A 23,234-nucleotide genomic window follows, 5' to 3' on the forward strand; every position below is an offset into this window, starting at 1 on the left:
AACTTTCAATGTTCATTTGTCACACTGAAATTTAGTTCAGCATTAGTTCTACTCTCGTGCTAGCACAATGCAGTAGTATGTAGGTTGCAAATATTAGAGTGTACTATGAAGCAAAAACAATCTTAAATTCCTGAAGCACCAATATATTGCGTACATTTTATTAAATACTTCAATCTTAGTATATTCTCTGAAGCATGACAGCAAATAGATGGAATAAAAATTGTTATTGGCTATCATAAGAGGCTTCACTAGTCAGTGAAACCCAACGTTTGTGTGCTGTTTCTGGTAGCTGGAGCAGTGTAAATCATACAAAATATACAATGACAGATCTGGACCATAACATAAACTATGTATCCTCCAAAAGTTACTTCAATCTACCAAATTTGTTAAGCATACTACATATATTGAAAATAAGTTTTTGCCAACATAATGCAAACTCAGAGAAAAGAATTTATAAAAGCCTTCAACATCTAACAATTCTTTGTAACAACAACAACAAAAAAAAGCTAATTACCAGTCCAAACTGATCTTCTGAAGATGCCAGTTGTATTTGTTTTTTAGGGGAAGTAGTTTCCTTTACTCTGACCACAGTGGAACTTTAAAACTAATCTGCTTGTAATTCAAATCATCCTTTTCATGCATGTAACCTTCCATTTTTCCCCACTGCTGGGAGACTGGATAGAAGTTGTTTACATCCTGATTAAACTCCCTAACCCCTCCTCCCCACTCGGGTGATGGCAGCATCACTGTTTAGATGCTGTTTTAAAGGACTAACCCTGTGGTGAACGCAGTTTTCTCTTGTGAAGTGCTCAGAGGCAGACTTTAAAAGCAGTCGAGGTGTCCAAAGGCACAGACATTTGCTGCAGTGTTAGAGTGCCTGTGTTTCTTCTACCAGCTGACTTCTACAGTAAGAGTTAAATGCATACCTTCAAAATTTTCATCAGGTGCTGTTCCACAGCATAAAATGCCAACAGAGCTTTATAAATGTGACCCCTCCAACAAAGTCGCAATCCAATTAAAGGATGATAAAATCTCTTGAGAAACTATGGGGCTTTGCTTCCAGCCCTTTAAGAGTTGATAACGCTATGGGGTCTTCCAACAGATATAGGGTGAAGATTTTTAGGGCAGCTGAAATCCCACTAAAACACACACACGCAAACAAAACATCCAACTTGAATCTTAAGCTCTTGAAGTGTTTAACTCCCACTGAATGTCAAAATTATCCCATTAAAAAAAACTCCCCAAAAAGTAGTTTTCCAAAGTACCAAAAATTTCAATATTGAGATTGGGCCTTTGAAAAGAGGTCGTCTTAGGCTCCGTAAGTCTATTGGATTTTTCTTCCCGCTCACTTAAGTTTGAAAATTCCTCACACCAAAGGTTGTTTAAAATGTTAAAACAGTATTTGTAAAGCAGTTCTGTTTCCCCTTCCCCTCTACACATGTACTCTGCAGCTGTTGCCCTGGGCAACTGCTTCCATTCTTTATTCTGAATATAACATTCTGAAGACAAAGCAGACTCTTGAAGATAAGATTGGGAATATCATAGAAAAAGGTATTTTTCATATTTAAAAATAATAAAAAGATCTTAAAACTCCTAAATCCTAAGTAAAATGAACTGATTCTTTAAATAAATAATAAAAAAAAAAATCAGGTGAATTGGTCTTCATAATATTTAACCGTTCCATTTAGAAAAAAAACATAAAACAATTAACTTCCGTGGTTTTAAGCACATTAAGGATTTATTGGTGCTAATTCTGTATTTTCCTGGAAGAACAGTGGGTTCAGCTTTATGGCCCTATTCCTTGTTTCGTTGGCCAGTGGAGGGAAATGTAGTCTACCCTCATGAATAAGAGCACGCCTTGTAGGTCTCAGCAGAACTGTTACAAAAAACCAAACACAGTAATTAGCAGAAAGGCTAATGTCCAAAAAGTGGGATATTACCTAGAAAAACACTGCCCAACAGGAGGAGAGAATACCATGCTCCCACAGCCCCACAGAGGAACCCTGACCAGTAGGACCACATTGCTGCCTCACAGTACAACAGGAACTGGCTTATCTGATAAGTTCAAAGGACGTGCAGGTGGCAGCTCTGACAACGTCCATCAAGACGACTACGCCTGGAAAAGGCTTAAACTGCTTTCAGTTTTCTGATCAATATATCTGGTAAAGTGATTTTGAAGGACTGGGCATCTGGGCAACACCACATACAGAACTGTTTTAAATTCACTTTTAACTATGCATGGGAAAAAATTAAGTCTTGCATTTCATTTAGCAAACACCAATTCAGAGGGCAAAATCTTGGCATTTTTTGACTGTGTTGACAGAGTGCTGCAATTCTACTAAGTCTTGTTTTAATCAGAGCAATATTCAGAACGAGTGATGTTCAAGGAACTCAAGTCTTCTGCCTTATTCCAGATGGAAATGTAGCTCTGCTCTGTCAGTAAAGGTGCACTCATTATATAATAAAATGCATTTCAAGACAATGACTGCCAAATTCCACGTTGGAAAATGTTACAGGATTACTTTTAAAAGCAAAAAAACCCCAACCAAACAAAAACAATGTTAGAGGCAATCTACTCTCCAGGAAGTGGAACGGATGATAAAACAATAGTGAATATGAAAGCTGGCAGAGCAGACTCTCTCAGCAGAGGCGATGGCAATAACAAAAGTTTAATTAGTTGAGGAGAAAAAAGAAAATTCCTAAAAGACTAGTCAAGAGGCAGTATAAATTGAACATCCACAAGCTTTCCTCAAAGTCAAATAAAGAGAGCTTTAGCTACATAGTATGATGCTACTGACTGTAACAAAGAATTCAAAGAAAGTACGGGGTGGGGGAAAATCACACCACACCACCTTCATCTTTACATGCAAGTATTACCTTGACTTGGGATTTAGGTTTCATTTAAATTCAGTATCTCTAAACAGCTGAGAAGTTGGGGACACAATATGAAGGCTGATCAAGGGATTTGAGTGAGCTAGGAGCTCCAATAAAGCAACTGTGTGCACTGTTAGCTGAGACAGTGAGTTTTTATTTTCATAGGAAGGGCCAATACGATGACTAAGGCATCAAAGGACAGAAAATGGGGCAGACAGCCCCGCAGTTGGGAATATCACTTAGGTTCATATTGGCAAGCAGCTGCGATAGGGAAATTATGTTTGTGCTATACCTGCTTTTATTAATGTGGTTGGTGGAAAGTTTAGACAAGAATTAAAAGCTTTTCATGACTTCTCTCCCATTTGAATCATTGGTATTTGGTTCTGTGGGAAGTGTGCAATAGCAGAGATGATCTCTGGAGGTCCCTTCCAAGTTCAACCATTCTGTGGTTCTGTGTAACTTCATTTTGTCCCAGAGTAAGCATGAGGTTGGAGAGTCTAAAGGCGTAGGAAATACACAACGAAAAGCAAGAAAGATACTTCTTTATCAGCTACAGCAGAGAGCTGTGTCTCCACTCTGTAACAGTGCGTCAACAGGTGGAAGCTGCACCTGTTAGGAGGACTGACTTGATAACTTGGTGTGCAGGCAGGCAGGGTAAGAGAACTGCATCAGGGCACTAAGAGGCATAAACAATAAATTAAGAATTAAAGAAAAGGCTATAAATCATGCTTGTTACAGGGAAGCCTTAAAGGAGGATAGACATGACTTTGTGCTTACATCTCAAACACAGTACAAAAGGGACTGATGGTAAATTTACACGATTTACAACTCAAAAAGGAGAGTACCGCCATGGAACTGGTGAGGTATGTGTATTTGGTGTACATGACGGTCCAGAAAGACTGGCAAAGGAAATTTAGAATAATCTTTGCTAGAATGTTCAAGACTACCTGGCAATTAGCTGTCTGGCAAGATTTAGCCAATAGTTCTACTGTGATGGAGAGAGGTGAACTAAGCCAGCCACTAGAAGCCTCCTCAAAGCAAAGACTGTGCCACTGAACTATTTCTTGTGAGCCAGGAATGGAAGCAATTTAGAACGTGAGTGCAGTCTGCCTTAGAGCTAAAGAGCCAAAAAGCTGGCCTGCCTTTAAGGAGAAAAGGTAAGTAACACCAATGTCAGCAGAATGCTTCAAATTCCCCAAAGCTGCAGACAGAGTAAGCACACCTCCGGGAGCTTATATTATGTATTACCCAGAGTACATCTGCTTGACCTCAAAATTTACACAAGAGGACACTGACGTGGTCATCAACCTTTTTGTTAGAGAGAAAACCAAGTTCAGGCTCAGTGCAGTCATCATGACTCCAAAGGAATGGAGGATATGTTTAAACTGGGCAAATAAAAATGGAGATTTATTGTTGGCGTCTCTGTAAATTTTGCAATTTATTAGTGTGAAAGTGCTGTTCTCCTTCACAGTATTGTATTAGAACTGTGGACCAGCACACACAACTCTAAATTAAGTTTCAGAGTTAAATGGAAGTTTTGCAAGGCAAAGTGCAGTGTACCAGGGACGCACGTTATGCTAATGCCTGTTTGTGCAGCACTAGGGCCAATGGTTTGCCTTGACAGGTAAAGATATGGGCCACCTGCTTGGTACCAAAGGATGTTGAAATATTAAAATTAGCTTCTTCCTTCTACTCATACCTGATTTTGTAAAAGTACAACTGTTAAAGAAAAGAAAGTCCTCCTGAAATACCTATGATACGAACAAGCTGACAGGACAGGGCCAGAAGATGCACTGTGAATCAGCAGACAGTATTTTTTTTTTTAACCAACTGTTAACAGGAGTCAGAGAAGCAAATTCAGTTTTGTACCACACAGAGCACACTGGCTATTCAAAACAACCTTCTACCACAGTCAGCTGTGAGAACTTTTACTCTGTAACAAGGTATTAACAGGTAATAGCATTTTTTTCAAGTATCAAGAGGTAAACAAATTTTGTTTTACACCCATCAGTCAGCTGGGCACACTTCTGATTGCAGGCTAAGAATTCCCCACTTAGCCTGTAACCATACCTGGTGAGCACTGCTCTGGGTCCTCGAGCTCTTGCATGCATTTTATCCAACACCATGTGCTTTAGTTTCTGGTAATACACGGGGCCAAAATAGATATATGCTTCCAAAGGCTCCCTGAAAGAATTAAAAAAAAAAAAGGAAAAAAAAAAAAACCATTCACAGTTAGCACACGTTTACCTTAAGAGGGAGAGAAGTGCATCCTGAGCAAGTAGAATTTGAAACAATCTGGGAATCATGAGTCCTTGAAAAATGTGTTTGGGCTTCCACTACAATTGGTCTGAAAACCCTGCAGGTAACCTTTCTGAACAGAAGAGCAGTACCCAGCCAGCACCATGTACCGCTGTATCGAGGAACAAGCGAGGAACAAGCTCCTGAACTCGCCCCTTGCTGCACAGACACGCTGCTGTACCTGCAGGTACCTGTTTCAGCTGGATGCCTGAGCTCCCTGACTCTGCAGGAGCGTGTCAATAGCGTCACCAACAACCGCTGAAGACTGCAAATGTGCAAGACTCCAAAGAGTGATTTAAGACAGAGCCTGCAGCAGCGCGCTCAGCAGCCGTACCTATGGGACAAAAATCTCTGCCCAGGCTGGCACCGGGGACTGAGATGAGCAGGGTAAAAGGGCTCTTCAGAACTGCGTTTAAGCACTTGCGTCAACTTGGGAACATCTGTAAGCAGCACAGAGGGTGTTACTCATTTCTATGAGCTGGATTAATGGCTAAAGACTTCTGTCATTAAAATACCCCCAACTGTAAGAGCAGCATCAGCATCTGAAGATCAGAAAGCAACAGCTGAAAGCACTCAGTCACTTCCCAGCTACCACCTTCAGCACTCCCTAAGAACAACTAGATTTAACAGAGAAACTCAGCACTGCCACTGATTTATCTTTAGAAATATATGTGCAATGTAAAAACAAGCAGGAGACAACCTCCCATTTAGTCATTACTGACATGATGCAGTGCTATTCCAAAAGCTGCCCATCTAGGCAAATAAAATATAATTAGACATTTGGAATTTGCACACATATTTGGAACTTGCATGCATATTTACCTTCAAGTTTCATAAAAAACAGATGAAGTATGTGAAATTTGCCTGGAAGAATACAAGTATCTAAAGCAAAGTCTCTAAATAAAGTAGTACAAAGTTAAAGTTCAGGGGCAGGGGATTTTTACAGCAAGATTTTATTCTCCCCAGGAAACAAGATTAGACAGATTTGTTTAAAAAATGTTCACGATATATTAACAAAAAACATTTCAAATGCTGGAATATGTCATAAAGAATTTATGGAATATGGAGTGGGTAAGGTGAATAAAATCTGTCTGAAACAAAAGGCAAACATACGGAATAATTTGGTGAGAAAAACTAAAATAAAGAGCGTTAAAAATAAAACAAAACAACAGAAACCCCAACAACTTACAACAGAGACCAAAACTTATTCCTTGAGAAGAAGGGGACTGTGAGAATAATAAAAATAGCAGGAAGGTAGGATTAAGATGCATTTTGGAAGGGCAGGCATGTGGAGCCATATGGCCTTTTCCTGTTCCTAAACTATCTTACGTTCTTTGAACTGTGTCTCAGAAGCTGGTCTGATCAGCACAGCAGGAAGTTTGCAGATTAGAGTATTATGCCAGACTGAATCATTGTGTAATCGAAAGAGGAAAAAAAAAAGAAAAAAGAGCACACACAAAATATTCCCAAGGAACAGACACCTGCTTCCAAATCCATATTTTACAGTACTATTAAAGACAATATGAAAATGCTAATCTGATTCCAAGCATATACAAGAATTGCTGCCAACAAAACTTGAAATTTCTTTCAATCTCTCAGAAGGAAAACCTTGATTTTACTTTTCTTGTCATGCAGAAGAAGTTGGGAGATTTTCATGTCTACTACAATAGCCATTCACAGTAGAGCCATGCAAATACTAATAATTCTTAACGTGTGGAGCCACAGAATGCTTATAAGAAAAAAGAAGTGCCCCATTCTTCAGCCTCTTGCTTCCATCTCACAGAGCAGTTTGTCAATAACAGAAAGTTCCTGAGCTCTGAGACATAAGCAGCTTTTTCAGATGTGCCTCAACAGGATTTCCCCGCTCCCCTGAAACATCTAAATCTATGCAGCAGATTCTTACCCGGTGATACCAGATGTTACGTAGTCCTTCCCTAGGTAGTTATAACCATGGCGAATAAGATCTTCACACACATCCTTAACTTTACTGCCTCCAAAAGCTGTTCCATAGTGAAACCTGCCATCTAGGACCCCAGCCTTTCCAGCCAGGAGTTCAATTAACTTTCCTACCTGTGCAAGGAAAAGCAGAGTTAACAGCGGGCTCTCCAGTACGGGCTAGAACATCTCTGGGTCAGTCACAGCGTTAGTTAGCCACACAAAGCGTCTGAGATGGCAACCTGGGTTACTGCACACAGTGGAAGAAACCCAAGGAGGTCAGGAATTATTCCTGTGTGAAGGGGTGAAAACCAGACGGGGTGTGGGAACCCTTGAAGGCCCAGAGTCAGGCAGCCCCACTTTTTCCACTTGTCTGAAAAGTGAGCAGGCTCCAGCATGGCCTTCTGCACTGGGAGACAGCCTCAGAGATTAACACGCTACAGTGCAGTGGGGGAAACAGAAGAAGCTAACAAAGACAAAAAGACCAGAGGCTGTACCAAGTAATCATGGAGGTCCCATATAAAGGCCAGGCTGTGATTTATCTAGCGAGGCCCTGTATCACAGGTACGAGCCTTGTATGGATTCCAGGGAGGTGTGTGTAATGTAAGGAGTTATACAGGTCGGGAACTATGGCTGAAACTCCTCTCCACCCTTCCCCTCCCAGTCCGCCCCCAGCTGGCTTAGTGGGCATAGCCAACTGGGAAGGAGAGCAAGAAATTTTCAAAGGGAAAAGGTGCAGCTGAGGTACCTGGTTGCTTTTCTATTAGTTTGATGCTGAACAAAATGAGTATGATGCACAAAACAGCCCGCATCCCTACTTTTTTACAGCAGGATGTTTCAAAATATGCAAAACAGATGGTTGAATACTCATAAGAGAGCAAGCACGTGGCACGGTGACTGCAGAATATTCTCAGTGCAACCGTGTGTTTCAAATTTTTTGTTTCTTCTGGCTAATCCACTTTACTGTCTTTATTGGGGAACACTGCCTCTTTAATCACAACATAGCCACTAACCGTCATACGCGATGGGAAGCCATGAGGGTTCATTATGATATCTGGACAGATTCCTGTATCGCAGAATGGCATGTCCTCTTGAGGAACAATCAGTCCGCACACCCCTGCAGAAGAGAAAACATTTCAATTCACAAACAGCAAACCACCAGCAGGGCTGACGCTCATCACCAGATTTTCTTTAGTGTTTTCCTCCTCCTCTCTTTCTCATGGATCACTTTTTACCCAGATTCATTACCATGACCAGTGCTCACAACCTGCAGGCTAGAAGAGAGCCCTTGTGACAGGACTGGCAAAATTAGCATACCCTTACATAATGCTCCCAGTGATTTGTGAGCTAGCAAATTAGGGAAGAAAGCTTTAGATACAGTTTTCAGAGGCAACCAGAAACTTCTGACCAATCAGTCTGGAATATCTCAAAGGAGAGACAGTTTTTAGAGCTGATACTGTAAGTTCCTGGGAGAAAAAAAAAAAAAGAAAGAAAGCAGGTCTCTATTTTCTCTATTATCAATTTGAAATATCTTTAACTTACTCTTTATTAATACTTAATCTCTTTATTAATACTTAATAAAAATAAATTAAGTCAGGATTTGACAGCAACTGAGGGGAGATTAGGGGAAAATACTAAAAACAAAAACCAAAACCATTTTTTCAGGTAGCACTCATTTGCTGAGCAAAGACTGCTCTCGACAAATTACCAAGTACAGTCCACTCCTCAGACTGCTTGTGTTTTGTCAGTCGACAAACACAAATTGTACCTTCTGGAAAAAAATCAAAGTTTTTTCAGTCTTGCCAGATTACTGGAAGCAAAACAAACAAACAAAAAGCCAAACTCTAAAACTACTTGTGCCATGTTAAACAGAAGCACAAAAACTCTTTTAAAATAGTTCATACATCAGGAAATTTTCCTTCCTCGCCCTTACAACTGTGAATTCTACAGATTAAAATACTGCAGCTCGAAATGACCGAGAGATCTAACACACAAATTCAGGTGCTAAAATGCAGCTGCTTAAGCCTGCACTCCTTTGAAGCAAAGCTACTGTTTCAGCTGGACAATTTCTTCCAGAAGCCCTCAGAACCGAAAAAGCCTGCAAGCTATTTGAGATCAGCCTGCTGCAACTGCCAGAGCACGTTTTGGGAACAGCCTTGGAGCGGAGGGGGCTCCTGGATGACTGAGGGTGCTGGTTACATCCCTAAAAAGGCATCCCCCGACCAGCCACTTCACAGGGGGATATCGGCGTCTGCTCAGGAGGGAGCTCCTCTTCCACTGTCCAAGCAAGACAGGGATAGGTGTACGGGACAGTAGTTAATAGAATGAGAATGGTAAGCATGGGGGAAGGGGGTAGGAAAAAAAAAAAAGGGTTGGAGTGTCTGGGCATGGGGGTCATATTTAGTTTTTGAACCTATTGAAATTAATTTTCATTGTTCCATTATGATAAATCAATAACATCCTTTTATCCCTCCCCACCAAGCAGCAATCGTTTGCTGAAAACGAAAAAAAAAAACCAACAACACACCATCTCTTGTGTGCACAGCTTTTTTATCCTAAAATTATATACATAAATACTTTATTATGTAGATATTATGGCACATATATTGTGCCTTATTCCCGTTTACTTCTAAGAAAGCATTAGGATGCATCTGGACTTCAGGGCACCTGTAAGCCAAAAATTAAATCTTAGCTAACTTAAAATTACTTTAGGCTCTGAAAACCTTTTATATGCCAAGCCGGTTCCCATAGCAGACAGCCACTGTGTTGTTTGTTTTGTGTGAAAGTGAATGATAAAAGATCCATGAAATCGACACAGAAAGGCAGAACAGCAGAAAGAACTGAGGGCTCTCCATCATAGCGGCTTCTACCCTCCGCTGACTTGTATAACAATGGGACCTACACACCCAACTGCAGATCTAACACAGCTGTGCATTTCATTAGATGAAGAGCACTAGTGACACAAGTAAATAATTAACTTATTCTGGTCCGCTGACTGTGGTTATGAGACCAGTCATAGCTGACAGATTTTAATACAAGTTAACACAAAGACAGCATAATGAGCTTAGAAGTTAAAAACAAAATATTTAGACAGAATCCAGCAATGTGAAGCTTGCTAGGCCATTTATAAGTTTCTATTTTAGCAAGAAAAAAAAGAAAGAAAAAAAGAGAAAGCTATAAAACCTCAATTCTAAGCTTCTGTATTTTAAGAAAGTGCTGAGTTTAGGTAACAGATCTCTATACAGCATGTCCATCTGTATTTAGGGAACAGGACAGAGAGCAGATTCCTCCCCTCCATGTTTTAAGAAAGTTCATTCTTTCTCCTGGACAGCTATTTAAAAAGCTGAAGACACCCTTCCTGTACACAACATTACTTCTAAAAGCAAGTAACTGCAACTCGCTTCAAATGTAAACTTGATTTCCTTTTGCAGTCACTTTCCTTCAGAAGCTCTTCAGAGATTAGCTAATACTTGCAAGTCTACTCTGTAAGCTCCTGAATTTGCCACTCTTTTTCATCCCCGATTGTTGAGCCAGGGTTTGCAGCAGGGCAGTAAAAGGCAAGCCTGCCAGTTCTGCATTGCCGAGCAGCTGCAAAAAAAGTGATCAAGTGAATTAATCCGTTATAAGTGGAATTATCACTTGAAACTGGCCAATAAAACAGTAAAGGAGAAAAGAAGAGTCAGAATTTAAAGACAGCCTCAAGTTCCAAATGTTGCCCTGTGCAAGTATGAACTGTATTTCACAACTCAGCTGCCCAATATTCCCCAAATTAACATTCATAAGCAGGACACAAACTAGTAGGAAACTTTGCTCTGTGGCTCTTCCTACAGGTTTTTAAGATTTTCTTGATTGTTACCGATTTAGATGCCGTAGGAAAATTGTTCCCCAGCTTTCACACAAGACATACAAACTAATTTGGTTTCATTCCTTCTCCTTCCCCTGCACACATTTTTACATGCTGCTGCACCCAGAATTCAGCAATACAGCTGTAGACTAAATGCTGTATGGTGACGGACCAGAATCTGCTCTCACCCATACAATCTGAAGTTCTTGTCTAGGGCCAGAATCAAACATTAACAACCAGAAAAGGCTGCAATTACTCTTCTAGATAAAACAAAATACAAAAACTTTTTTTTTGGGTGTGGACTAAGTAAGTTTGAGCAAGAAAACATCCAGCAACTTGCTACCTCTCATTCCTTCTCGATTGAAAAACAAATGGAATTTAGAAAAAAAAGCCATTCTATGTCAATTTCATAATGTCGCCTTATAGGGAAAATCAGCGACAATGCTGGCAAATTCTTTTAAGATAGCCCTCTCCCTCTCCACCAAAAAAAAAACCCCAAACCGTTGTTTAATAAACATGGCAGCTCATTGCAAGGATAACAGTTTAAATTAGAATAAACTTAAATTAGATGTCCACAATGGTTTAACGTGCAAGTATAAAACAGCCGTGGGCAGTGTTTTTCCACTGCTATTGAATGGCAGCCAGTAAGTGACAGCCCTCTGACCAGGCACCATGGCTCTGTCCTCACAGCTATCTGCACCAGCACCTCGACACCCGTGCACCTCCACCAGGCCCTACAGGAACACAAAGGTCCCCTCACCCCTTCGCTTTGGTCCTTTAAGAGTTTCTTCTCCTAATCAGGAGAAATTCACGTTTCCAGGATTTGTGCCCTTTATACGGTTGCCTTTACGGTTTGCTGACAAACACCTCCCCAGACAGACTTGTAAAACAGCACGGAGGGGGCCGGGGGGCGGCGGGGAGGGGGCAGGGAGAAAACAACACTATGGGAAAGTTTTTCACCAGCTATGGTAAGATGCCTTCTATACGCACACATGCCAAATGAAAAAAAATAATCAAATAAGTCAAAACAAGCTAATATAGAAAACTAATTACTACCAGCAGGAGGGACATTAGAGAGCAAAGGAGACCAAGTGAATAGAAGCAGCCGTAATACGGGTTCCTATCAGCAAGACAAAAAGCAGCACATTACCAAACGTCCCTGTTTGTTTATTCTAATGATAGAGTGGTAAAAGAGCGAAAACTAACTTAAAGGTGTCTGTTTTAGATTTACCAGATTTGGCAGAATTTGGAAATACTCCCGAGAAATAATACGTCACATGATGGAGAAGAGGTGTACCTCTAACACAGCACCGCGTACTGTGGGCAAGTAACAAGCTGATTGTCAAATATTAATAAGGTTAAACAAAAATGTAGATCTGCCTCAAAACTCTCTAATTGCATACTGCGTTGGCTAAGTAAGCATAAAACAACTTCAGAAGAAAAAAGTGCTGCATCACATAAGCTTTGTTCAATATTGAATCACTCACTGATCTATCATATCACTTGCTACATCCCATTTGACATAAGAGGTAAAGAACAGAATTAAAATTAACAGATAAATAATGCATAAGTAAACTTGATTAGTTTTCTTATTAAAAACATCACTCTAAATGAGAGGAGGTGCTAGAAGACAATACAGTTTGTACACTGCTTTCCCATGAGCTGCTGAATGGTCTGATGTGATAAATTTGCATAGTCTGAAGCACACAAAGAGCTGATTAATTGAAACCCTTACAATGCTTCTGGAAGCAGCTATTGTAAAACAATAACCATAGGAACTTTACAAAATACACATGGCTGAATGAGTCAAGAGCTTAATAAAATGTGTCTTCAGGATACACTATTTGGAAACAGAATTAGAGATTTTTATTCTGTGCCATAAAATGCTAAATCACCCTAATTTCAGAGGTTCAGTTGAGGATTTACTGAAAAGGTCAGAAGGTTACCTGTTTGCTGCTTGAGATTAAAAAAAAAAAAAAAGCTGTCATCTTCTTCTTAAGACAGCACACTGAACAGCAGTTTTGTTAAAAATAAATGGAAAATCTGTAAGAGAAGTTTTAATGACATTCTGACATCTCATTTCCTCATATTCAAGTTTTGAAGATGAAAATACGGTAAGAAATTCCTACCTTTCCAGATGCCTAATCAATACTAATCATCTCACATTCCTGCAGTCAATAACAGCAAATTCTTTTTAATACCGCTTCAACCATTTAATTCCTACAAACCCACCGATGTTTTACTAGAGATAAAGCACCAGGTCTGACTTGTAAGGCGGGAGAACGACACAAGTAACAATTTTAAACGAACATCTTAGTTTACATGCTCTGCTTACATGCACTGTACAAGTGCCACTGAAAGGACAAAGTTGTTCTCAACTATAAATTCAGGCAAGCACGAGGCAGATGCTCAAACTAGCAAAAATTATAGAAAGTAAGCGAGATCAGACTTTGGTAGAGAAACGGTATTGTAATGAAGTTTATGTCGTTGACAATGCTGTGAATGGATTTTGTTTTGACACTAGAGAACATGGTTCATTTAGGAAAACAAAGACCATCTTTCATGAATTTAAACTCGCTTCCTTGTCTTTAGAGTTGTTTAAGTGCAGATACTTCAGAAAGGTTTAATCCTTTATCTTAGATCTTCAGCTATTAAAAAGCTTCTGTTTGCCAGTTCAAACAATCTCTTGCTTAAATACAGTTTTTCCACTCCTCAGGAATACTGTTCAGTATTGCTGCTTAGTTCTGTGATCTACAGGACCTTTGTTGGAGGTGTTAATCCTTTTTCACATGAGAGACTGAGAAATGTTCTTTCAGAGAAGTGATATATTGCTTTTTTTCACATCAAAGGAGCCCAACTTTTTCCTCATTGTGACTTGTAGCAAAGCAAGAGGAAATCTGGAAATATAATAATTTAGTTTGTATGGAACTCAGATGAGGCTTCTTTAGCTTAACAATCCTCTAGCCTTCTGTGCTTTGAAAAGTGAATTTGCTTGATGAATGCGAGATTTAAAACAACAAAATAACAAACCAAAAACGTTTCTTTATCCTTCTAGAAAATATATGATGCAATATAGTTAAAACAAAGACCTGCAGCTTAAGATATGTACTCTCTGGTAGGTATATGTTTATTCCTGAGACATTAGAAGCTTAAGGGCTTTATAGACTAAAGGCACAGTCCCAGTCCCAGAGATCTTACTGCAGCATCCTGGTTGAAGATGAATATTGAGATAGAGCAAAACATCTGCTGGTGAGTCTCAGAACACAACGTGATGGCCTAACTTCCCTCCTCCCCATATGCTTTGTCGACAGGTCTTGAACTGAAGGCTTTAGAGGTAGTTTGGAAGAAATGTACTTAAAACACAGACTTGCATGAAAAGAGGGTGCAGTGGACAGGCCAGGAAGTGGTGACCCTTGCTGATACAGTGTTGACACGGGAGAGGACACAAAGAAGGTAGCAAATACAGATGCAGTGGCATAGATCTAAATTATTACAGAGGCCTACAAAATCTACATGCATATTTAGCGAAAGGCTCTTCTGTAACAAAAGACTAAAGCTGGTTTGTGAGATTTAATCTGTTGTATCCCAGCCACTTTCCGATTCTGTTACCCCACTTCCTTCTGCCCCAGTGACAGAGTATACCTTTAGAATACAAATCAATTTGGAATATGTGAAAAAGCCCATGAAAAGAAGTTGAGAACTGTGATTTGTGCAACCTTGTATTTTGCACATATTTAATTGCTTTAAAACTATCCTACAATTTCGTGAAATCAAATCTCATCTTCACACGTTCCTTCTAAAAAATAAAAATACTTCACAGAAAAGACTGACAACACAGGAAGGAGAGAAATATGCTTGCTTTCCTTCTTACTAAACCAAGGTACTTGTTAGTTTAAGCTCATCATAGGTTTAAATGGTTCTGTGATGGGCTTAAAACTAACATTCACAAATTAAACTTGAAGTGGTAATTAGCTGCATTCGGAAGATGAGAGAATTCAAGGCTAATTAAAAATTCTCTCAATAGAAAATGTTAAACTGTTAGTATTATGACTTGTGTCACATTTGCCTATGTTCTTCAGATACAACTGATCCTTCATTGATTTGGTGTCAGAGAAAGATGATACTAGCTATATTTTTAAATAGCTAACAAATGAAATTTTCCCTTTCCTTTTGGTGGCTTTTGTCCAGTTCTGTCATTGCCTGCAATATTTCACATCCTCATTGTGTCTCAGATTTAAAAATTATTTGGGTGAGATTCCACAGGAAATCTTCCTGAAGGAGAAGGAAGGAATGGGGCAGTTGAACCACCCCAACTGCTCAACTCTTTGTTTACCTCTTAAGCTAATGATCTTCCCCCTATTTTACAGAAACTATTCTATATGTTTGTTGTGCAAGAACATGACTGGATTTTAAGTCAAGCACTTAAGTCAAGTACTGTTTCTTCTTCACTTTTTTGAAGCCTTCCACTGGTATTGGTTTCCCAATTGCTTGGGGAATCATTGGTAATTACTTCCTATTTTTAGATCAAAAGCCATCTTGAAAATATAATCAGGAAAAACTTTTCAGTGTTTATCAGAAGAGTTTCTATTTCTTAACAACAGCAGAAAAAATAGCAGGATTTCTTTAGAAGAGAGTTTCAAGAACAGGTCTATGGGAAAATACCTGCACCACTGGAAAAGTCTTGGAAAGAGCTGGATGTACCTGAGAAAGCCTGTGTTCTGTACTTCATTGAAAATACAAAGAATTTGAGGCAATGTAACAGCATACATTATGATCAAATATTGCCTTTTGTACCCATTGAACCTCTTTTGATTGACAGGTTTGCTCTATGCAGATGTCCTGATCACCAAACCAAGAGGCTACAGACATGAGGATGACAGTGGTTAGCCTGGCATCTCATGACAGGGGTGCAGTCTTCCACTTCAGTTACGCCTGGCCATCTCATTCCCACTGATGCTTATGTACTTCCACAGCTTCAGAAATCCAGAAAGGACTTAAAGCTTGACTTCAGGCTACGCATGTGAATAAAGAAGTGAACAGCAGGCATGGAGCACTTCAGACATGAATTCCCATTTGCGCCTGGGGTCCATCTATAACCAGCTACTCTTCATACCCCCTCCAATCACACATGCACTGAACATGCTGGAGATGATTCTAGTTTTAAGCTTCATTTAAGAGAGCTGGATACTGCCTGTGTACTGGTGACATTTGTTGCAGTTCCATTTCGTTGCACTGGTTCAGATCTTCATACAGATTTTGTGCAAGGACCAACTCTCTGCTGCCTGACCAGGGCATATTTGCCCATAGAGGTCCCTGGTTTTGCTCCAAGAACACAGTGTGAATCAACACAACATGCTCAAAGCCACCATGAGCCTGGGACTAGAGCAGAACCCGTGGCAAATCAAGGGCACACAGTGCTGGAGGGAATACTTACAGGGAGCTCCTCCTAACATAAAGCACTGTCTTCTAGACAAAGAGAACACTGCTCATGGAAGGACAGTTTGTTTGCATGATGACTGCAGTCAGTCATAAAAGATCTGAACCAATCAATGGAAACACGCATGATAATATGTATAGTAGGAATACCCAACATTTTTATTAAATATGTAGCTTACCTTTCTGCCCATGACGACTGCTAAATTTATCTCCAATTTCTGGACGTCTAGTTTGCCTCAACAACATTTTGATCAAGAAAGCATCCTCTGCATTTGATGAAATCATTACTTTTTCAATATAAGAATCAGTTGCACCTTTATAGCTGATGAAAAAAGACAGAACATGAGTTTTACGTTTATGAGCCAAACACAAGTTACAAACCTACGTATTGCTAAGTTTCTGGCTAAAATGTAGCTTTCACGGAACCAAACAGAGAGTTACAGCTGAAGGAGGGAGCCTAAGGAGTATACTAAAAAAAATTTAACAAAATAAAGGCATAATATCCTGCCATAACATCACGTGCAGTTGAAGAAATGAACCACAGGCAAAACACAGTATGGGGTACAAAAAGAGGTGAGGTCTAGAGAGTCCTTTTGCAGGAATTACCTGAATTCATGTGGTAGGATATACAGAGACTTTGGGAGGAAAGTTAAAAAAAAATAAAAATAAATGGTATCAGCTTTTTGGCATCATCTTTTTTGCCTACATATTGCAGAATGAGGGTATATCAGATTTCAATAACTTATTTAGGAGATTATTTTGTCTGTTGTTCCAGTAACTATGACACCTAAACTCAGAGCCCTGGGTCCATGTCCTTGTCAGGCAGGACTACTTCTTTTCTCTCTTGACTCCCTTGGAATGGCCAGAATCAGCTGACCATTGGTCTCTGAGATAGGAAGGCCTCTATCTTCTGGCCTCCTACCTGGCAAAGAAAGGGCTGAGCATTTGCCTTTTTCGGTGAGAGCCAGTATGGAGGAGACGCACACCCTCACTAACCACACATACGTTCTCTGCCCTCCCACTCATCCTGCTTCTCTCCTGTTTCTCCATTGGTTCATCCCTATGTGACTCCTCTCCCTGCTCCACTGTCTTCACTCTTTCCTTGGTTTCTCCCGGGAAACAACTCAATGATTCCTCTCCATATATATACAATCAGGGTGGTTCCTTGTAAAGGGGTATCTTCCCTAGACATCACCTTCCCAAGTATAAAGGTACGATGCAACATACGTCACTGGCACGTCTTTGTACTGTGGCTGCTGAGGCACACTGCTTCCTTCCAGAGGTGTCTGAGTCACAGTTGGCATAGACTTGTTCACAAGGACTTGCTTGTTTTCTACTTTTTCACCTACAACAGACAGGAAAGAAAACACCATTAAAATATATCTGGCCACCTATGTTAGAAATACACTCTAGGCTTTAAAATACGGTATACTAGAAGACAAACTGCAAGGAATATGTCCAGGAAGTAGGCCATGTTCTATTATTAAATATTGTGAGGAAATCACTAAGTTCATACAGCAACAACGCCACAAAAGACTGGGATCATGCTGCCTTCAGAAAGTAGCATTTTTAAATTTTCTATTATTTTTCTATACTTTAATTTTCTATTCAAACGTTGTCCACTTCAAGAAAAAAAATTACACTAAGTATAAAATGAGGTGCACACCACACACTAACAAAATGTTAATTTCTACTTCAGATTTTGTACATGCCACAACTAAACATGCAGTTTGACGTACCAGGAGAGCAGATACCATCAGCATCTAAAATTTCGTGGCGCCAGATTGGTTTACGGGTAGCTGCATCCAACATCGGACCCATTACTTTATCAAATGTCTGATTTGTGTAACGCTTGAGTGTACACTTCGCATTCTTGTATACGAGACACCTTCCAAAACCTAAAATATAACACAAACTCATCTGCCTAGGAATTCAAAAATTTTTTACAACACGTTATCACAACAAAGCAAGAATGCTAAAACACTTGCAGAGCTACAGAATATAACATCTTTCGTAATAGTCAGATTATTCATCATCTTGAACATGCAAAGCATTGTACAAAGATACCTAGTAGCTCACAACACATCATGCATGCTGTCTTTTCTAGGACACTGGACTATGGTCCAATTCTGAAGTTGAACTAATGCCTTTCTATACCTCTGCACACACACGCACTCATCATTTTTCTTATCTTTGGTGGTCCGCACCATAGAAGAGATTTTAACAGGATGAGATCAGCACCTCTTCCCTTCTGTGGTTCTAAGAAACCTGAGCTTTCACTCCTATTTGTGGTTGACACAGGCTAGCTTACCAGGAATGTGCCTATTGAAGGTTTCATATAATCACTCCATTACTAACTTTTTTTTTTGTTGTTCGAAAGAAGTCTAAATTACATATAATTCATACGCATACACATATATAAACATATATATAATTACATATAAATAGGGTTGGTTTGTTTAAATCAGAAAAGTAGCAGCTCTGGAAATTTCTCTCCTGATGCAGCAACTAGTTACAATACTTAACACTTTCATCACATTTAGAATTACAGGCAGATAAAAGCAGGGCTTTCTAATGATCCTACATTATCTTAGCTCATTTGAAAGATGGTTGTGGCCACATACAGTACATCTATATCTTTAGAATATGCCAAGTAAGTCCTGACAATCACCACAGCTCTCCCTGTAAATGTTACCAGTCTACCAGAAAAGAAAACGTTTAGTTTTAAATCATGCCTGTTGTTGTTTTCAGAAAAGGAGGCATAAATTAAATGCAGCAGACATTAATGCCAAAGATACATGTCTAGGAATACTAGTATTGCTGCCTAGCAACTAGGAGGAAGGGAGTATGGGGGGGAACAAAGTCAGGGAAGAATCTGATTTTGGCCACCCGAAACTACAACCAATTTGATCTCACTGCATTACGTCTTCTCTCAAGGGATTTTATTAGAGGGAGGGAGAGAGAAAGAGAGAGACACTAAAGTTTTCAGGCAACTCTCCTCTAACCCCCCGCAGCATTTACATAAAGCGCTGAAGATCTGTGGAGACAGTGACACAGGCCAGAGCGGCACAAACATGGATTTCACTTAGTTACTTCCAGTCAGTGCTTAGGCACTTTTACTTAAAGTACACTGCACAGGTTTTTTGGCTTTGAACTTCTCTCTGAATAAATACTACATGATTTTGTTTTGGGCAATACTATTATTTTCCCTTAGAAAACAAGCAATACTGTTACTGTGCCCTCAGAGCATCACGATCACCATGGCACTAAATACCACATGTTCCATTCCTTTCCTGAATGCATTCAGAAATCTCGTTTCATCTATTGCTTTCATTACTGATGATAATGACGAGACGCCTGTTAGTAATGAGGAAAGGCTCAGGTAACCATCTAAAAATCAAGCACCACAGAACATTTTATCCGATACTTTGTATTTTTCATAAGCTAAACATTTTCAAAAAGGGATCATTTATCCTTTCTGACTTGAGGTCAAAAGCTAGCCATTTGTTCTTTTAATACCCATACTCAAGAGTTTTTTCACGTGTTGGCAACTTCACCCTACTGTTGCAACCATGGAATTACAATCACTATTCATGCAGAAATCAAACAAAAGCACCCAAAGCAGTTTTGGAATTCAACTTCTTAATTGGAGATGCACTGTTTGTAACAGCAATAAAATTTATTGTATGATAACACCATGAGACAACAAAATGATTAAAGCACGCAGTAGAGCACACAGTAGAGAAGTAGGAAAGAATTGATGGTTCTTACCTCTGTCCAAAGAGGCCTTGTTTAAGACGAGAGCATCTTCAATATCATAACCACTGTAGCTCATGACAGCAACTGTGGCATTCTGTCCAGCAGGCAATTTCTCAAAATCTATCAGTTCGATTGTTTTTGTTTTTACCATTGGCTTTTGGGGATAGGCTAGAAGATACATAAGAGTATCTATCCTGTTTCTTTGATTGTATCCAATAGTACCTGTATGTAAAGGAAAAACAACAGTCTGAACATCAGTGAGTCCCCTAGAAATATTTTAGCTGAAAAATTATCAAAGTGCAAATGAACTAAACCCACAAACTAAGGAATTTCATCTAATAATACAAATGCTTCATGAAAAAAGGGGGAAAATTCATACAAGAGACTGAAGCAAAACAACTTTGCATTATTAAACTTAAATAAAGCTATAAGTGGCTTCTTATTTTAAGCGTCCACAAAGATTTTCTTTTCAGTGAAAACCTGAACATCAAGACAAAAAGAACAAGAAAAGAAATCAAACTAATGTCCTCTATGACTGAATGGAAATAAGATTTCTTTTTTTAAATCATGACACTGGATAACAGTGTAAGCATGAAGGTTGTTGTTACTATTCTAATAATCATAGAGTGTTTTTTTTTTCTTATGAGAGACGAAATCATGTTCCAATTCCAATCAGTGTTCTGATTCAAAATTTCATCAGAATCAACAGAAAGACTCCCATTGAGTTCAAGAGGAGCTCTGGATCAAGCTCTGTGTCTTCCACATAGCATTTGCTTCCTTTTTCTGGGCAATAATTAGTTCAACAGCAGCCTGTGTTAAGAGTGTCACAAAGCATGAACAAAGCATACAGTTAGCAGCAGCCAAGACTGATTTACTTTCTGAAATTAGAGGCATCATTGCTAGAAAGACTACAGTAGAAGTTCACCCACAATATATTTGTCTTTCTACATGAAATTAATTTTAAATTTACGGTTCAGAATTCAATCCTTTGTATAGACCTCCCAGCTTGAGACTGCAATTTTTGGCCCTGTCCCATCAGACTGCCAAAGTGTCTTCTGAAATCTGAGGAAAAAATAATTAACACCCAGCAGGGAAACATAAACTGTTGTGTAGCAGAACAAAAGTTAAGGCAATCGTACGTTATTAGAGTTTGCTGTACCAGGACTATGCTATGTCTCAAAGCAATTAAGAAATTATAGTCTGAAAAGTTAAAGTTTTAAAGTTTTAAGTACTAAATATTCTGCAGTACTTGTGCTTAGGAGGTAAGTCTTTTAAAACCTTTCCAATTTCTCCTGCAATTTCAAAGGATGGCTATTATCAAGGAAAGGTCAAGCAGCCTGACTATAATGAAGACTTCACATGGCCAGAATATAACACAGCTGAACACAAATCTGCTCTTAGGGAAGGCCAGCTTCATGTTTTACATACAGACACTTGCAATTTCCAACTGCCTGCATTTAAATAAAATGTCTAGAAAACATCTAAAGTATATCTAGAGTATCTAAAACCAGACAGCATCATAGGCAGTTCCAAAGACATACCCTGTCCCTGTTGTTAAGCTCTCTCCCCTAAACTACCTGGACTCAGCCCTTCCCAAGGACAAGAACAGGGAGATAGCTCAACAGATAGCGTCCTAAAATAAACTGTTATAAACCATTCTTGCATGCTCAGACTTTCCTTGGTTCTACGAAGTGGACTTGAAGCCATGGGCACAGCATTTTTAAACACTGAGGATGACTTGGTGCAGTTGACAGGCTCCACTCCTTGCTTATAAGTAGTTGCTTTCCTGTCTTTTTCTTGGAGAAGGAAATAAATTCATCCCAGAGTAGTATTGTCTGTCCACAAGAAGCAAGCTTGTAGGGCCTGGATTCAACACTGAAGACTCTCCCAGACATTCCCCATCAAGACCCAACAACTGAAGGTCCTCTTACTTATGGTGTTCCCCTAGCCTAAGCATAAGGCATTGTTTCACTGTACTCTGATAAACAAACTGTTTTTCCCACCATACAGCAAGGGAAATCTGCCAAATGAAAAAGAGTTTTACACCACTCTTTTCCTTCCTCTGCACCTAGAATGAATAATCTGCATGCTTTCAGGACAGGCTGTCTGCTGTACAGCTCATCTTAAAAGTTTTAGACAGGTACATTTCCCTGGTGGTAAGGGAAATCTCCTGAGCGTGCCACACCAACTTTCTCTTTTGAAATGCTTGTGATTTTTTCCTCCTCTGGGATGCTTATACATGCTATGGTTAGGGATGCTAAGACAGGATGAAATCTGGAGTGTCTCATCCTAGCAAAACTTGTCCTTTTATACCCTCGTAGCAATCTGAGGAAGTCCCTTATTTGTCAAATATTACAGATAATAAGCTTTTTGTGTAATTTTTCTATAATTTAATTCTGTAGCATATCAAATGGAAAACATACACATATAGACCAATGGTGGATATGCTGGCAGGAAAGAAACTTACTAGAGGATGATTCAAGAGCAGAAATGAAATAAATTATCCCCAAAGCATGCCATACATCAGCAACATTTGTCCTAATTGCTAGGATTTAATGGTTATACTCATAATGCCTTATCTATTCTGATCTAACAAACCACAGTCTAAAAAAAATGCAATCTGCTTATTTAAAATTAAGAAACAGCTTTCTTCTTTTGAGGACTGGTGTGTAGGGACGAGACCTCTGTGTGGGTGTTGAAATGAAGCAAGTCACTTTAGCAAGTCAGCTTTATTTCTGTTTTCTCTCTGAAAGAACAGAGCCCTTGTTTGCTTCAGCCAAAGAGCCGAGCAAAAGTAAAGTATAATTAAACGTCACCACAACAAACCCTGCTCACAATGACCCACATTTAAAATTATCACAACAGCAAGAACAATTTTTTTCATTGGTAATTAGCCCTGTTTAAAGCATAACACACACAAGGTTGACCTGGATACAACAAAGATCATTTTCTTGTTTTTTTTCAGCACTTGGTATATTGTGGATGCACGTGTGCATTCTTTCCTTTTTTTTCCCCACTTCCTAACCACTTTTTTTTCCTTCTAAAGCATCATTTGATCATTCTTCAGTGTAAAGCAATAATATAGAAA

The 23,234-nt window shown here is 39.3% G+C and overlaps 1 protein-coding gene across 2 annotated transcripts in view; it reads right to left on the minus strand.

Moving 5' to 3' along the window:
* POLR3B (RNA polymerase III subunit B) overlaps nt 1-23,234 on the minus strand; it is a 74,347-nt gene that overhangs the window by 6,492 nt on the left and 44,621 nt on the right. The window contains exons 20-27 of one of the 2 annotated variants that reach the window (XM_083802542.1): nt 20,159-20,368; nt 18,127-18,285; nt 17,615-17,732; nt 16,567-16,709; nt 8,121-8,224; nt 7,076-7,242; nt 4,945-5,058; nt 102-1,876 (exon numbers count right to left, since the gene is read on the minus strand). In XM_083802542.1, the coding sequence (XP_083658668.1) occupies nt 1,840-1,876; nt 4,945-5,058; nt 7,076-7,242; nt 8,121-8,224; nt 16,567-16,709; nt 17,615-17,732; nt 18,127-18,285; nt 20,159-20,368 (1,052 nt within the window). In that variant the 3' untranslated portion in view covers nt 102-1,839. Of the gene's footprint in view, nt 1-101; nt 1,877-4,944; nt 5,059-7,075; nt 7,243-8,120; nt 8,225-16,566; nt 16,710-17,614; nt 17,733-18,126; nt 18,286-20,158; nt 20,369-23,234 lie in introns of those variants that run through there. The other variant, XM_083802541.1, reaches the window with a different exon arrangement.

This window comes from Anser anser (assembly GCF_964211835.1).
Source record: "Anser anser genome assembly, chromosome: 1".
Classification (NCBI taxonomy): domain Eukaryota; kingdom Metazoa; phylum Chordata; class Aves; order Anseriformes; family Anatidae; genus Anser; species Anser anser.